The sequence below is a fragment of the Tamandua tetradactyla genome, chromosome 1 (assembly GCF_023851605.1).
Source record: "Tamandua tetradactyla isolate mTamTet1 chromosome 1, mTamTet1.pri, whole genome shotgun sequence".
Taxonomy (NCBI): domain Eukaryota; kingdom Metazoa; phylum Chordata; class Mammalia; order Pilosa; family Myrmecophagidae; genus Tamandua; species Tamandua tetradactyla.
Genome location: NC_135327.1, coordinates 186893817 through 186910255, shown reverse-complemented (window position 1 = coordinate 186910255; position 16439 = coordinate 186893817). Strand labels below are relative to the sequence as shown.

Genomic DNA, 16439 nt, shown 5'->3' with positions numbered 1-16439 from the left:
ACATCCTCCCTCTGGCACTTACAGCCCTGGGAGGCCACAAGTTTGCAATAACTCCCAGCTTAGCCTGCCAATTTCTCACTCCCAAGGTAAACAATAAAAAATCCACTTTCCTTTCCCTCCCCCGCCCCAACTATCCTGTACAAGCTGTACCCCTTCCCCTGCTCAGTGCTGTCACATCTTAGGCATCAGCCCACCACCTCATAGCCTCCCAGTAAAACTCCTTTGATCGAGTTTGTCCTCTTCTCCTCCCTCCGGGTAGAGAAACCCATCAGAAGTCTTAGACATGCCCCCTTTGTCTCCTTTCCACTCCTCCCCTCATTCTCTGCCAAGAAACTCACGTTTTATCCATTCTGACTGTCACAGTCACCAATTCTCAAAATTGGAAATTCTGCTACCTGGGGAAAGTTACTCCACTGCTTCCTGTCAGAAAAGGGACCCTGTAGTGGGGACATTTTCCTGCCTTTGAGCTGGGGAGGCACATAGCAACTGCACCCCATTGGAGCTTTGATTAGCTTCGCTCCTAGGGAAGGGTAAGCACACTCCTGGTCACACTCAGCCCACCCTATCTGTAGCCACAACTGGTCCCCATTCTGTTAATATGAAGAGTCTTCTACCTCTTGTCAGCAATTGCCCCAAAACAGGGACTGGGAATGTATGGATAGCCTGGCTTCCTATTATCTTGTATTGAACACACAGTGAACTTTGGAATCGGAAGAGCAGAGTTCAAATAATTTTTGCACGATTTACTAGTATTGTGCCCTCTGCAGGTTATCAAACTTCCCTGACCCTGGGGATTCTCATTTTTCAAATGAAAGCAATAATAATACTTCACAAGGTTGGAAAGCATAAGCAATTTAATAGAATCAAAGCACCTGGAAAAGAAACAAGTTGTCACTCAAATGTCATTTATTTTCTTCCTTTTCCAGTCTCTTGATCACTTCCCCACCTCCCCCATAATCTAACTCTGAAAATATTTGATTTGGGGTAAGGTAACTATTTGAATGTTGCAAGAATCAAACTATGTCACCCACATCTCAACTGGGAAGGATATAGTATAGCCTGATCCCTTATAGGTTCATTTGTGTTCATTTGTGATGTACAGGTAGAAACATAGCTCCTGATATATAGTAGTCATTGGGAAATTTTGTCAAATGAATGAATGGGTCGGATGTGGAGAGATGCTATATCATGAGACGGTAGTTCAGGAGGGTGTTCAGTTGTTTTCATAGAAAACATCATCATCAAGGTGACCAAGGCTGACATCATAGGTGGGAGGTGGAGTAAGAGGCTCCAATTTGGGAGGCACCCCCAAACTCTGCAGATCGGGAACAGTGGACACAGCCCGTGGTCCCCGAAGCCTAAGGCTGATTGGAACCAATCCAGGTCTTCCTTTCTGGTTCATAGACCCCTCTGAGCCCGCTCGTTTCTCCAGTCTGGCTGTCCTACGTTCCTCTGGATGGCTTGGCTCTCCCTCCTCAAGTCTTGGAGGGATAACACTGCTGTAGGGTGGTGGTTCACCCAACTCTTGGGGGCGGCACTGTGATTCCTGCACCACGGCCTCTGCATAGGTTGGCACCTCAAAGGCTTCATTATCCCTGAGGGAGGAGAAATAAGGTCGGGGTGGTTTCCTGAAAGGAGCCCTTTTTCTAACTGTTGCTGTCTGCTATTGGCAATAGACCCTCTCTACTGACTGCTGGCCCCTCTTCTCACTGACGCGTGACACGGGAAAGCAGAGACTATACCTGAGAAACTAGAGGGATTCAGGGAGAATTGTGTCAAGGTGTATTCCTCTCATTCTGCCCACCCCTTAACTTACCGTGCACTGTCTGAGGGTCCTGGGCTGTTTGTCTGCATTGATCGAAGCCCGTATTCCAGAAAGCAGGAAAGGAGGCAGGCAAACAAGAAAAAGCCACCCAAGGTGAAAAATAAATAAGCAACAGGGGCAATGTCTGGCCTTATAACCAGCAAAACCAGCCCCAGGATTAAGGAGGCACAGCACAGGAAGAAAATCGGCTTCTCTAGTCGCCCCAGCAAGTGTCTGGGCAGCATGGCCCCTCTCCAGGCTCCTGCAAAAAGACACATAGTTGTGTCTAAACTAGCAATTGGCATCACGGCTATATCCGATACTTGAGTAATCATAGTATGCGCTTTGGGTTTCAGGCTCTTCAATCTCAAGTAGATGGCCAAAATAACTTGTCTGTTGGGTTCCCTCCAGCTCTGTACTTATCTCTAGGACCACACTGTTGTCCATGGTATCAGCTTGGTTAGAATAGCTATAGGAAATCAGGCCAGGAGTTCTGGCTCCCAGACCTCATGGGAATTTATGGTGACATAGCTCTGCCTTCTTATTTTTTCTTTGCTCCTGGGGTCTCCCTTTCAGCTCTGGCCCTCTATATCATCCAAGATCCAGTCCTGGGAGGGCCCTGCCTTGGGCCTCACTGCTCACTGGTATCTGTGGAATTCAGGTGATGGGGCTGGTACTGCCCTTGACTGTCGCTTCCACCTCCTCAGTCAGAGGCCCTCAGTCAGACCCCGAGGTGGGTGGGATGGGGGAGAGAGCTCCGCACCCCCTGACACCTGTCTTCCCATTTCCTTCCTGCTCGGCCCATGCTTCAGTGGGTGAGAGAGAGAATATACGTGGACACAGATACTTGAGAAACAACCTTACAGACAAAGGCCCAGATAACTGCTGTTTTCTTCTATACCCCATATCAGGCAGGGTGCCCCCAACCCCTGCTAGCCCTAACTCAGATTTCAGGCTTCTTTTCAGGAGTTAACCTCAGAAGCTAGGAAGCTGGAGGGGAGAGGAAGGTTTTTCTTTCCTTGGAACACAGCAAGAATGCCTAGGCAGCCCATAACCCAAACCCAGCGTGTCAGGAGTTCCCTGAACTCTGTATACCAAGGAGTCACAGACTTGACAAAGGGTCCGGATCCCCTCCTAACCCCGAGCCCCAATCCAATGACACTCTATCACCCGTGACACCAGCCCTACAAGATTCTCCCTCACCTGTCTCAGCCAGACTCTGCAGAAAGTAGGTTGTGGGGGGAGCAGGAGGAGGAGAGAAGGTGGAGCCCATTAGCTCCACCTTCTTTTCCACCTCAATCCCCTAGTCCCTGCCCAGTCTTCCTCCTCCCCTTTCCTCCCTCCTGCAGACCTCTGACTGCCCCGTCTTGATTTTTTTGCTTTTACTCACTCCACCCACCCCTACAGCGTCTTAATGAGAACATTTTTTTCCCTATCAATGATCTTTGTACTTAGGACCAGAGTTAGAATTAACCTTTCCTCTGTTTTATTCTCAGTGCACATTGCATTTTAATTACTAGGCAGTTTAAGTTGTGTTCTTGTTGTCATTTGTCTTACAACTTCTCTTGCAATTTTCTCTTTGACCCACTGATTACAAGTGTGTTGATTGAACTCCATCTGTTTGTGAATTTTCCTGTTCTCCACCTGTTATTGATTTCCAGCTTCATTCCATTATGATCAGAGACTGTGCTTTGTATAATTTCAGCCTTTTAGAATTTATTGAGACCTGTTTTGTGATCCAATATGTGGTCTATCCTGGCAGATGATGCACGGGGCACTTGAGAAGAATGTATACCCTGCGATATTTGGTATATGTCTGCTAGGTCTAGTTCATTTATCATTTTATTCAAGTTCTTTGTTTCCTTAGTGATCGTTTGTCTAGATATTCTATCTATTGATGAAGTCTCCAACTATTATTGGAAAGATGCTTGTTTCTCCCTACAGTTTTGCCAGTGTTTTTTTAAACGTTTTGAGGCACCCTTGTTAGGTGCATAAACATTTATAATTGCTATTTCTTCTTTTATTAACACGCAATTGTCCTTCTTTGTCGCTTAGAACAGTTTCTGCATTTAAAACCCATTTTGTCTGGTAGAATAGCTATCCCAGCTCTTTTCCTGGTTACTATCTGTGCGGAATACCTTTTTTCAGCCTTCCACTTTCAACCTATTTGTATCTTGGGTCTAAGGTGAGTCTCTTTTAGATAGCATATAGGTGGATCATATTTTTTAATCCATTCTGCTAATCTTTGTCATTTGAGTGGAGAGTTTAATCTACTAACATTCAATGTTATAACTATTAAAGTAGTATATACTTAACCATTCTATCCTTTGGCTTTTATTTGTCAGATCTCTTTTTATCCTTTTAGTTACCATTATGATAATCTTCCATCTATGTTCTCCTCTAACCCTCTCTCTCTCTCTCCTTTTTCTTTTCCGCTTTCAGAACTCCCTGTAGTATTCTTATAGGGCAGGTCTCTTGTTAATGAGCTCTCTCAGCTTCTGTTTATCTGTGATTATTTTAAACTCTCCCTCATTTTTAATGAACATTTTTGCCAGATAAATAATTTTTGGCAGTTTTTCTCTTTCAGTATTTTAAATATATGATACCACTGCCTTCTCACCTCCATGGTTTCTGATGAGCTCAGCACTGAGTCTTATTGGGCATCCCTTGTATGTGATGGACCGCTTTTCTCTTGCTGCTTTCAAAATTCTCTCTTTATCTTTGGCAGTTGACATTCTGATTTGTAAATGTCTTGGAGTAGATCTGTTTGTGTGTATTCCATTGAAGGGTGCTGTGCTTCTTGGACATGTGTATTCATGTCTTTCATAAGAGTTGAGAGTGTTTAGCCATTATTTCCTCGAATATTCTGCACCTTTTCCCTTCTCTTCTCCTTCTGGGACACCCATGATGTATATGTTTGTGCACTTCGTGTTGTCATTCAGTTCACCGAGACCTTGGCTCAAATTTTTCCATTCTTTTCTCTATCTGTTCTTTTGTTTTTGATTTCCTATGCTTTGTCTTGTAGGTCACTGATCCATTCTTTTGCCTCTTCAAATCTGCTGTTTTATGCCTGTAGCGTATTTTAAATCTCAGTTATTATAACTTTCATTCCCATATGTTCTGTTATTTTTCTTTGCATGGTTTCAAATTCTTCTTTATGCTTACCCAGGGCTGGCTTGAATCTTTTATGTACCCTGGAAAAGGCTATGTTCTTTTTTTTTTTTTTTAACTTTTTACATTGTAAAATATAACATATATACAAAGCAAAGAAAGAAAAAAGCAATACATTTTTTTTGGAAGGGGACCGTATGCATGTATAATCTGTTTTAAAATTACTACTTGTGTTTTCCCCTTATCAACAGAATTTTACTTCAAGGAATTTTACCTAAGAAAATAAATATATAAAACATTTTAAGTGTTTTGCTAAGCTTGGAATTTGAATAACAATATAAGAAAGTGGTTCTATATTGAATTTTGATTACTGACATAATTGCTTATAAATTTTATATTACATAACCACCTGAAAACTATTACTCAGAAGTGAGGTAGAGGAAGAACTAACAGTTTCTTTGCTACCAAAAATACAGGGGCATTTAGATTCCACAGCTTTTGCTAGATCCTACTGGTAGTTCAAAATTATGGTCTAAATTAAGTGTGTAAGGGATATTACTGAATATCATCTTTATGATTAATCTAGAATATTTCTAGTCTATGTAGAGAAAATTAAAGTCTTCAACTGGAATAGGAAAAGAGGATGCTAAAGACTTTGAAGGAAGACTGCAGAGCTGGGAAATATGCAACTTCAATAAGAGATTATTCCATTTAAAATTGGGATAAACCTCAGGATTAAGTTAATCAATTGATACATTTAAAAAGTAATGGGGAGAGTATTCAATTGTACCCAAATGTGAATCTTTAAAATCTTGCTATATCTTCATATTTTTTTCTGTTTTAAACAGATGGAACAATTATTTTTTTTTAAATGGAAATTAAAAAGATATACAGGTAAAAGTGAAGTATTTTGAAATATTTTATTCCCGGATCAACATAATACTGTAATGAAATATAATTTTATACATCATGATAGAGACATAACTGAGATCATATTTGTGGTATTTGTTCTAAATAATGGCCCTTCAAAGATGCAGATGTGATTAAGTTAATATCTTGAGACGGAGAGATTATTCTGGGTTATCCAGGAGGAAACTATGTAATCACAAAGGTACTTGAAAGAGGGAGGCAGGAGATCACAGTGGATAGTAAGAGGTAAGAGTGATGCAAGGAAGGAGCCAAGTCAAGAAATGCAGGTGGTCTCTAGAAGCTGAAGGGTTCTCCTTGTGGTTGAGACAAGTTCAAGTTCTAATCCCTGGTCCTGTGGGTGTGAACTCATTTGTAGACGGGATCTTTGAAGATCCTAGTAAAATGAGGGCAAACCTAAGCAGGGTGGGCCTTAATCCAATATGACTAAAGTCCTTATAAGCAAAGGAATTTTGGATATGGAAACAGAAGCCACAGGAAGAGATTAAAGGGACAGAGCGCCACGTGATGGAGGCAAGAAATTGATTGCCAGCAAGCCACCACAAGAATGCAGCAGACTTCAGTGAACGCATGACCTGCTGATATCTAAATTTTACCTTTCTAGCCCCCAAACTGTGAGCCAATAAATTCCTGTGGATTAAGCCACTCTGTGGTACTTCTCAAAGCAGCTCTGAAAAACGAACTAGAGCCTTCAGAAAGAAACTAACAGACACCTTGATTTTGGTCTACTGAGACTTTTGATCACTAGAACTGTAGGACATTTAAGCCATTACATTTCTGGCAACTTGTTATAGGGCAATAGGAAACTAATACAATACTGTATACTTTCATCTGTTTTTTTTCCAATTGATATTTTGTTGTGGTTTACAGCTATGTACTCCAGAAAAACATGTTCTTGAACTTAATCCATTTCTGTGGGTGTGAACCCATTATAAATAAGATATTTTCAAGATGTTACTTCAGTTAAGGTGTGGCCCAGATGAATTAGGTTGTACTTTAATTTTGATAACTGGAGTCCTTTTTCAAGCAGAGTGAAAATCAGCAGAAAAAAGCCAGAGGGAGCAGCTGGAAGCTGAAAGTTAATGGGACCAGGGAAGAAAAAGGAAAGGTTACCATGTATATCACTACATGACAGAAAATCCAAGGACCAAGGATCATGAGTAGTCAGCCCCAGAATGCTAGTCTTCTGGGAGCAAACAGCACCTTGATAATACCTTGATTTTGGACTGCTAGCCACAAAACCAGGAGCCAATAAATTCCCATTGTTTAAGGCAAACTATTGCATGGTATTTGCTTGAGAAACTAGGAAACTAAAACAATTAAATCCTAAGAATTTCCAATGTTTTAAAAAATTTCTCACAAGTATAGTACTTGATGGCTTTGAAACAGTATACCCTGGATGTACCATAATTTACTTAAGCATCCTCCTGCTATTAGATATTTAAGTTGTTTACAATTTTTTAAATCACAAATATTGGAGCCAACCATCTTTATTCATAAAATCTTGTCTCCATCTCACCATGCTTTTAGCAGCTTTGACATACAGGCATACCTTGTTTTATTGTGCTTTGCTTTAATGCAACTTGCAGATATTGTTTTTGTTTTTTTTTTTTAAACTCAAATTGATGGTTTGTGGCTACCCTGTGTCGAACAAGTCTAGCTATGCCATTTTCCCAACAGCATTTGTATCTCTGGGTCACATTTTAACTAAGGTATATATATATTGCTTTTTAAAAAAGACATATGCTACTGTACATTTAACTATAGTATAGCGTAAACATAACTTTTTATGAACGGGAAAGCCTACAAATTTGTGTGACTTGCTTTATTGTGATAGTCTGAAACTGAACATGTAATATCTGTGAGGCATATTATGACAAGTATGACATATTTTTTACTTTGTAAAAATAAAGTAAACATAAAGTGATATTTTTTACTTTGCCCTTGTATTTTTAAAGACTGGACATTATCCCCTATTTTCAGTTGTAGTATATTGCTGTATATGTCAAGAAATCTTATCTGAATGAAGGAATACTTATTTAGAGTTCAAAAGTACCCTTTTTCATGAACCCCTGAAGTGGGCAGGATGTGACCACAGAAACAATAACACACTAACACCACCAGGACAGACACAGACCAGAAGCACTTTTCCTAATGCATGAGGTTTATTTTGTGGGAAAGCAGAGTTTGGGGCTCTGTGAAAGGCACTTGTGAGGCCTAAAAGTAAAGGCAGACAAAAGATCAACGGTAGGTCATATACCAGGCAGCCCCCTCCACGGCTCCCCTGGGGATTAGGAGGAAGGGAGATAGACCCCAGAGTCACAGAGGATACTTCAAACCAGATAGGGAAATCAGAGTTCCAGGGTCCGCTGTGGATGACGGGTAGAGCAGAATGACTTGCTTTTTTCTAGTTTTGCTTCCTCTGGGCATTCTTAAAGTCTGGCATTCAGGGTTGGAGGTGTAGGGCCCATCCACTTCTCACCTGGATGAAGAAAATTACATCCCCATCCACACAGCATCCTCAGGTGTGTTAGGAGCAGAGGTTAGCCCCTCAGGGGCCCCCAGGGTTTTCTAGGAAGAGCTCTGCTTGGCTTTAAGGCCCAAAGCTTCCTTCTCTCCCAGGGGGGTGAGAGCTGCTCCTCCCCCTTCAACCAAGAGCAGCACTGTGTCCTCAGAAGACTTGTTTTTGGAAGTGCCAAGAACATTTTTTTGCTCTGAACTCCTCCTTCTGGTTAACTGATGCACTAGGAATGGCGCTGGGAAAAGGGTCAAGGGCGGCTCAAGAGGGTCAAGGGCGGCTCCGTGTTGAGCCTTTAACTTACCCAGCAGGTGTGCCAGCAACTCCATACGGTCAGAGCCAAATAACATGTAGGTCTGACCGTCTACATGAGCCACAGTGATGGGCAGTCCAAAGGCCTGGAGGAAGAAGTTACAGAGCAAAAAGGACAGTGATGGTGTTTATTAGGGTGGGGTTAAGAACCTGGAGTCAATACTTGTTTGGGGTCACAGAAGCAGAGGAGCCAAAGCAGCTTAGAGGTGTTTGATGAGAGGCTCCATGGCTCCAAGGCGACTTTTCTGTTTCTAACTTTTAGATACCCTACCTTCTTTCTCACTCTCTACCTCCTACCCTTCCTTTTCTTGGACTCAGGAAAAGGAAGGGAGAGGATGTGGTTTGTTTGTGGGAGCTGAAGAGGAATTATGGGGGAAGTGGTCTCTGAGACAGAAGCATGGGCACACAGCAGAGATTCTGTCTCTGTTTTTATGATGGGCGTTGGAAATACACATAAAATGTTCCTCACCCCATATCTGCAGGCTTTCTCTGTGGTTTCTCTGAGCTGGTTCTTCACCTTTGGTGTTGAGATCTTTTCCAGAAGCTTTTGTGCTTGTTCTGTAGACATCCCAGCCTTTTCTGCAGCCTAGGGGATATGGTAGGGGACACAACTAAGGCTAATCTCAGGAGGAAACTGGCCTTTTTAGTTTCTACCCCTAAGTTCTCCATGCAATGTCTTCACCCACCCATGATGTGGAGGTCTATCCTTGAGATTAGTAGAGAAAGCAAGTGGCACAGAAGTCACAGTCAGAGAAATTTAGTGTCAGAAGGATTTAAAAGATCAACTAGCCCAACCTTTTCATCTTATAAATGAGAAGACTAAAGTCCAGAGGTTATATATTACTTGCTCAGAGTTAAGAGCTCATTAGGAGCTGAGTTAATACTAGAATCCAAGTCCCCTGAATTCAAGTCCAGGACTCCTTCCTTCATACTTCTCAGAATCCTTGAATATCTCATGCTTTTAAAAAAACAAGAGTGGACTCTAATCCCTACGGGATTTCCTGAGGATTTCCAAGTAGGGAATGTGGCTGCAACCACCTGCCTGGTTTCAAGAGAAGGATAAATGGGTATATTGTTGTAGTTTGGGATTTTACCATTTTAATTAAGTCAGTGGTTATCAACCTTGGCTGTATGTTAGACTCTCCCGGGGAGCTTTAAAAAATCCCAATGCCCAGGTCATACAACAGAACAACTACATCAGAATTTCTGGAGGGGGCACCCAGGTGCTTTGGGTGATTTTAATGTATAGCTAAGGTTGAAAACCCCTGCAACCTGACATCCCAGACCTGGAGGGGGACAAAAGAAATTATGTGATCAATTTTAATGGGACACTGTCTTTGACTTGATTAATTCAGAGAATTGTTTCCCAATCCAAATGTTCAATAATAAGGGAGTGGTTAAGTAAAGAAGAAAGTCCATGGAATGGAATGCTATTTAGAAACTAAGAACTATGTGTTCAAAAAGATTGAAATATAAAATGGCATGGAAAATAAGTGTTAAATATTATGAGAAAAGGCAAGCTAAAAATTACATATATTATCCAGGAAAAAAAAAAAACCTGACAGATGCATTGGTCAGTCTTTAATTTATATATTTAATTTTTGTGTAAGTTGCCATTTCATATGTTTCAGTTGAATATGCCTAAACTATGTTTTATAAACTGAAGTAAAAATATTATTTTGAATTTTGTGATTTTATTTCTAAGAAAAACTTTTATTTCTCATATCTGCATCTGTGGCACAAATGTCAGTGTTTTGAGCTATTTCTATTTGTTCTCACTCAGGCTTCTGAATAATTCTGGTTTTGGTCAGTTTTGACTTTTTGTATTTTTAAAGCCTCTTCTCCCTGCCGGCTCCTGCTTTCTCCTCCGGGAGTGTTGGTGAGGTTTGTCTTGGAGTCTATGGAGCCAAGACTTGCCAACACTGACTTTTTCAAGTCATTTGAAAATTTCAAGTAAATTTTGTTTACTTGTTCCTTTGCACTTTCTCTTTCAACCATCAGGTTTATTTACTTATTTATTTCTTTGTGCATAGGCTGGGAATTGAACCTGGGTCTCTAGCATGGCAGGCGAGCATTCTACCACTGAACCATCTGTGCACCCAGATATTCTTTAGCTAGTCCTCTTAGTTCCAACTTTTCAGTAATTTGTCCCATCACACACTGACATTCTTTCTCCCCAAATAACACTGACTTAGATTACCAAATTAAAATTAACAACAACAACAACAAAAATGCAAAACAACCAAATGTCCTTCTCGCTCCCAAATGCCAACTGCTCTGGCTTCCTTAAGAGAAGAGTGGGGTCAGAACTGGTACACTCACAGCCATGATGCTTTGGGGCTCCGTGATGTCTTCATCCTGGGAAGGAGAGAACACTCAGCAGAAAGGGGTGGTAAAAAAAAAGTGGTGTGGGTGGAGGACAGATGGTCAGCAAATCACGTGGGTAGGGCCAGATCATAACTCTGAAAATGGGCCCAGGGGAGGGTCAGAAAGTCATCTAGGGTGACCCAAGTCAGGCTATTGCCTACACAGAGAAACAAACGGGTTTCCAGAGCCCTGCCCTCACCCGTGACCAGACGCGCATCCACAGCTCCCTTGACGTCTTCTCTAGCATCTCTGAGTGCTCCAAGCTCACAGCTGTGAGGAATCGCATGGCAGACAGACTTCCTGTGGGGTAGAGACATTCAGAGATAGGACCCCTACCCCCCACCCCTAGCTTGTTTCCTTGTGGAAGGCAGCTCTTTCCTGCTGATGACACCCAGAGTTCATTCACCCTTAAGCTTTCACCAAGTTTTGTATGACCAATTTGTCCCACTCTCCTACCACTTGATTTCCCCTCAAACTTCTGCTCACTCAACTTTGTTGCTGAGGTTTCCCAAACCTCAGATAATTTTGTCTTCCCAGCCGCTCCTTCTTAGCCCTACATTCTTAGACTTTTTTGATCTCCACCCAATAATCCCATGCACATCCTACTCTTGTCACCTTTGTCAAGGATCACAGAGAAGAAATCCTTAGGGAAACAGATGGGGACTTCAAGATGCCGTTTCAGGAGTTCAATGTCTTTGGTCATGTATTTGGCTTTCCGGGGAAGTAGAGCTGGTGGCTTGTTTCCTGCAAGTGGAACATTGGGCACACTGCTGAGAGAAGGCTTAAGAAGGGTTGAGGGACCATTCCTGGGTTTAGGCAAAAGGCAAATTATTAGGTGCTGATGCATAAAGACCCAGTTGAGGGCAGCTCCCTTGAGCCTTTGAAGACACTCTTCCTCCACCTGTCCCCTGCCCCAAATGTAACTCCCTTCATACCACTGTCTTTCATGATCCCTGCTATGAGGCTGGGGCGCAACTGCAGGTCAATGTTCCAGATGTTTCGATATCGGCACAGGATCTGCAGAGGCAGAGGCAAAGAATGAGCCAGTATGTTGGTTTATGACAAGTCTAATGACAGAGAGAAGGGGAAGAGGTGCTTCAAGACAATGGATTACCTCGAGGCTCTAAGAGCCCTGCAGGGTTGTGAGGACGTAAATTGGTTTGAAATGACAAAACTCCCTCCACTCCTAGAAATCTTTCCAAGTATAGGGGCAGTTCCTGTGGGCTGTCTCTATCTTATTCTGCACCCCATCTCCCAAAACTGACATCAGAGAGCCAGGATGGGGAGCGGTGTCATGCATTTCTCCTTGATTCTTTGGAGGTGCCTCTCTTCTTCCAAAGTGCTGTAGGGAAAGCTGCTGCCTAGGATATAAGATCTCGGCCTGGGACCAGCGACTCTGTCCCATTTTAAAACATAAAGCGACCTTCAGTCATTTCTATTTGTCCTAACCCGGGGTTGCCAAGAAGCTCGGACAAATGACAGCGCCAGGAATTTCACGAGATCTCTGTCCCTGTGCCCTTCCTCTGCTTATGCTCCCCCGCCCCCACCCCAGTCCTTGGCGAGGCGGTTCCCCTGGCGTCACCTCGAAACCCAGCCAGGAGTAGGGGGACAGCACATCGTAGAAGAGCTCCAGCGTCCGCGGCAGAGGTCCCATTCTGCAGCATCCGAGGTCAGCGAGGGCGGCGCGAGAGTGGCTCCGGAAGCGACCAAGGGCGAGTTTCCTTCCTAGGGAGCGCGCAGGCACCAGTCCGCTTCCTGGCCTGGCCCGCCGCCGGGCCGCCGCCGCTTGTCTCTGGACAAGCCCGCCCCCGGGCAGGAAAGTTCTACATGGAAGGTCGGGCAAAGGAGGCGGGAGGATGGGGCCACTCCCCCCAGGGCGCCGTGTGTAGTCACTGGCCCGAGTAGGGTTTGAGTCTGAACGGACAGGTGGTGGTTTGAAAATTCCTGCCGTACGTTTTAGCTTTGTGCGTTTGGCAAGTCACGTGGCCACTCTGAACTTCAGTTTCTTCGTCCCTCATAAAAATGGAGGATAAGTAGTGATGATGCCTACTTCATGGAGTTGTTGTAGGGATTAAATGTAATATCAATGAAAGGATTCCTGTAAATGTTAGTTCTTCTCAGAGTTTGGCTTACTGCCAGGCTGGATACATAGTTTTTGAGCAAGTGGAAAGGAGAAGGTGTGGGAGGGGATGTGGCGGCCCAGCTGCAACCAATTGGAGGGATAATAGGGTATGGTCTGCCCTATTTATATTTGCAAATAGGTCGTTTCGTTTTATATGAGGACTATTGTAAGAATCATGGAATTTAAAAACCCGCTTAATTTTGTTAGTTATTTTTAATATTAATAATTTTAATAAATTGGAGAACACATCATAAAGATTCCACTTCTCATTTGTATTTATTAGAAAAAAACAATTCCATGCTATCAGAATACAAACACAATGTAAAGCTTTACATAGAGCGGAACGTAGCATATGTTACCATTACCTACTTGCGGATTAAAGTAATTGACAATTTCTGAAACTGAAAAATTATACTTCGTTTTTCTTTAGTAGTATTAATTTTTAAAGTATCTAAGAGCTAATTCCACATGTTAATATAAAATTTTATTTTAAAAGTGGATCATATTTATAAAAACCTTCATATTTGGAATTTCCCTATACCTTCACCCAGCTTTTCCTAAAGTTAATTTTTTTTTTTTCTTTTTACATGGGCAGGGACCGGGAGTCGAACCCGGGTCCTCTGGCATGGCAGGCAAGCATTCTTGCCTGCTGAGCCACCATGGCCTGCCCCCTTATGTTAATCTTAATCTTATATAACCCAGGGACAATGATCAAAATTGACATGGGTACATTAATGTTAATTAAATTACAGACTTTATTTGGTTTTCACCAGTTTTTCCACTAATGACATTTTTCTGTTTCAAGAGCCAATCCAGGACACTGCATTAAATTTAGTCATCGTATCTCTTTAGTATCGACCAATCTATGACGTTTCTTGGCCTCTTCTTGTGTCTTTTGAATAGTGTTGGTCAGATATTTGGTAGTGTCTTTCAGTTTGGCTTTATCTGGTGTTTTCTCATGATTACACTGGGATTATGGATTTGGGGGAAGTATAACACAGCTGGAAGTCTCCTTCTCCTGACACCATGTCAGGGGGTACATGGTATCCACCTGACCTATTACTGATGTTAACCCTGATGGCTTGGTTAAAGTGGTGTCTGTCAAATTTCTCCATTGTAAAGTCACTATTTCCCCCTTTACACACTCTGTTCTTTGGAAGGGTGTCACTAAGTGCAGCCACACTGGAGGTGGGGGGTGGGGGGTGGGAGGAGAGTAGATTACCAAAGAGACGAATATCAAAGAATTTATGGACATATGTTAACACTACTATAGTAATTAATAAATATTTTGAGGGAGGGACTTTGATTCTATACAATATTTCTGGTGCTCCTTAAACTTCCACTCATCAATTTTATCATTCATCAGTGGATCTTGCCTATAGCAGATATTACTGTGGGGTTCTAATGGTGATTTTCCATTTCCCTTATTTTTTCTATACTTATTAGTTGGAATTTTTCTGAAAGGAGACTCGTCCCTTCCCTCAACTTATTTTTTCAGTCATTTATTTATATCAGTATGTACTCATGGATATTTATTTTAAGAATCATAGGATTGTAAAACCACTGGTTTTACATCCTGCCTCCATACACTTTATCATCATCATCATCACATTATTATCATCACATGCCTGAGCTCTGTTATGGATAACATGGAATGGGGACGACAGTAAAAAAAAGATGTACATTTCTATGTATTATCTTAATATTTCCAAGGGGCTATCTAGATATGGATTAGAGTTTTAGGAACAGGAAATAGTGATGCAAATAAATTATTTAAAGTAGCAAGAGTAATCAATAGAGGAATTAAACGTAATATAATTACAAAACATTGGAGGAATGAGATAAGTGGTGTTTTCATCTTTCATAGAAGAGAGTCTATGGATACTGGCTATATTTGAAATATCAACAAATAGAGCTATAATCATATAGTTTGGAATTAAAGAATTAAAGCCAGAACTGCTTTAAATCTATTGCCTTCTCAAATTAGTAAAACATGGTCTAGTCAATAGATGGAATTGGGACAACTGGGTGGTTTAAAAAAAGTAGTTGAACCTTTTACCTTATACAAGGAGCATCTCCAGACAGATCAAATATTTATCTATTACAAAAAAAGAAACTAAAGTACCCAAAGAACTTATGGAAATACTTAAAAAAAAATCTGGGAGTGCAAACAAACTTGCCAACTATAGCACTGAAAGCAGAAGCTCAAAAGAAAAGATTGATACATTCAGTTACATAAATAAAAAAACTTTGGCAAAATCCAGTAAACCAAAAAGCATTAACTGGGTAAAATAGTCACAATCATGTCACAGTTAAAAAGTTAATTATACTAATGTGAAAGAGCTAAAAATCAGTGAGGAAAAAGCACAGATGCCCAGTAAAAAGATATGCAAATGATATGAACAAAACAGTTCACAGAAATGGCATATAGATGGTTCTCAAACATAAAAAGTGCTTGTCCATACTTATGAAAATTTTGGGGTAAAACTACATTATGTCTATCAAGTTAATAAAGATCAAAAGGTTTGATGACTCGGTTTGTTGGCAGGGATATGTGGAAACTCATTCTTTTATGTAGCTGGTGAGAGCGTAATATGGTACAACCTCTGTGGAGGGCGGTTTAGTAATATCTTTTTGCTTTAAAAATGTAACACACCCTTTAACCCAACAATTCCAATTTTAAGAATTTATATTCAAAATACACTTACCTACATGCAATATGATATAGTATGAGGTTACATTATAGCATTGTTTAAATGCCCAAAGATTGGAAACTACCTAAATGTTCATCAATAGGGGAAATAATTCATCATATTAATATTTGAAATACTTTGCAACTTCAAAAAGAATTTGGAAGTTCTTTAGAAATTAATGTTAAATGACATCCTATATTAATAAGTGTAAAAAGCAAGTGGTAAATGGTGATATTGTTTCATTTTTTTTAAGAGTCAAAACACTAAGTTTTCCTGTATACACATAAGCATATATTCTTATTGGTATTGTTGATGGAGAAGCAAAAAACCTGATAAAATTGGTTGCTTTTAAGGAGAGGAGTTAGGTGACTGGGAGACAGGGTGGGAGGGAGTTTTCATTATTTATACCTAATGTACTTAAAAAAAAATGTTGAAAAAGAGAAAAAAAGAGGAAGGAAGAAAGGGAAAGAAAGAAATAGGAAGACAAGAAGGAAGGAAGAAGGGAGGAGAGGAAGAGTGGGTTGGAAGAAAGAAGGGAGCGGGGAAGAAGTAAAGAAGAAAGTAAGGAAGAAAAAGTTAGGAAAG

At 41.2% G+C, this 16439-nt stretch overlaps 2 protein-coding genes across 4 annotated transcripts; both read right to left on the bottom strand.

Moving 5' to 3' along the window:
• Nucleotides 1-871: 871 nt before the first annotated feature.
• Nucleotides 872-3037, bottom strand: TMEM139 (transmembrane protein 139). 2 transcript variants are annotated; one of them, XM_077164644.1, is made up of 3 exons: nucleotides 3008-3037; nucleotides 1817-2066; nucleotides 872-1595 (listed from the first exon to the last, which is right to left on the bottom strand). In XM_077164644.1, exons 2-3 carry the CDS (start codon nucleotides 2047-2049, stop codon nucleotides 1214-1216), a joined length of 615 nt encoding a protein of 204 aa, XP_077020759.1. In that variant the 5' UTR covers nucleotides 2050-2066; nucleotides 3008-3037; the 3' UTR covers nucleotides 872-1213. The 2 variants fall into 2 exon arrangements, with proteins under 2 accessions (XP_077020759.1, XP_077020749.1); XM_077164634.1 differs by lacking the exon at nucleotides 3008-3037 and having other exon boundaries at nucleotides 1817-2087.
• Nucleotides 3038-7985: 4948 nt separating this feature from the next.
• GSTK1 (glutathione S-transferase kappa 1) lies at nucleotides 7986-12939 on the bottom strand. 2 transcript variants are annotated; one of them, XM_077148355.1, is made up of 8 exons: nucleotides 12622-12933; nucleotides 11975-12056; nucleotides 11655-11783; nucleotides 11239-11339; nucleotides 10995-11030; nucleotides 9142-9258; nucleotides 8665-8758; nucleotides 7986-8324 (listed from the first exon to the last, which is right to left on the bottom strand). In XM_077148355.1, the coding sequence occupies exons 1-8, from the start codon at nucleotides 12691-12693 to the stop codon at nucleotides 8275-8277; spliced, it is 681 nt and encodes a 226-aa protein (XP_077004470.1). In that variant the 5' UTR covers nucleotides 12694-12933; the 3' UTR covers nucleotides 7986-8274. The 2 variants fall into 2 exon arrangements, with proteins under 2 accessions (XP_077004470.1, XP_077004479.1); XM_077148364.1 differs by lacking the exon at nucleotides 10995-11030 and having other exon boundaries at nucleotides 12622-12939.
• Between the last annotated feature and the right edge of the window lie 3500 nt (nucleotides 12940-16439).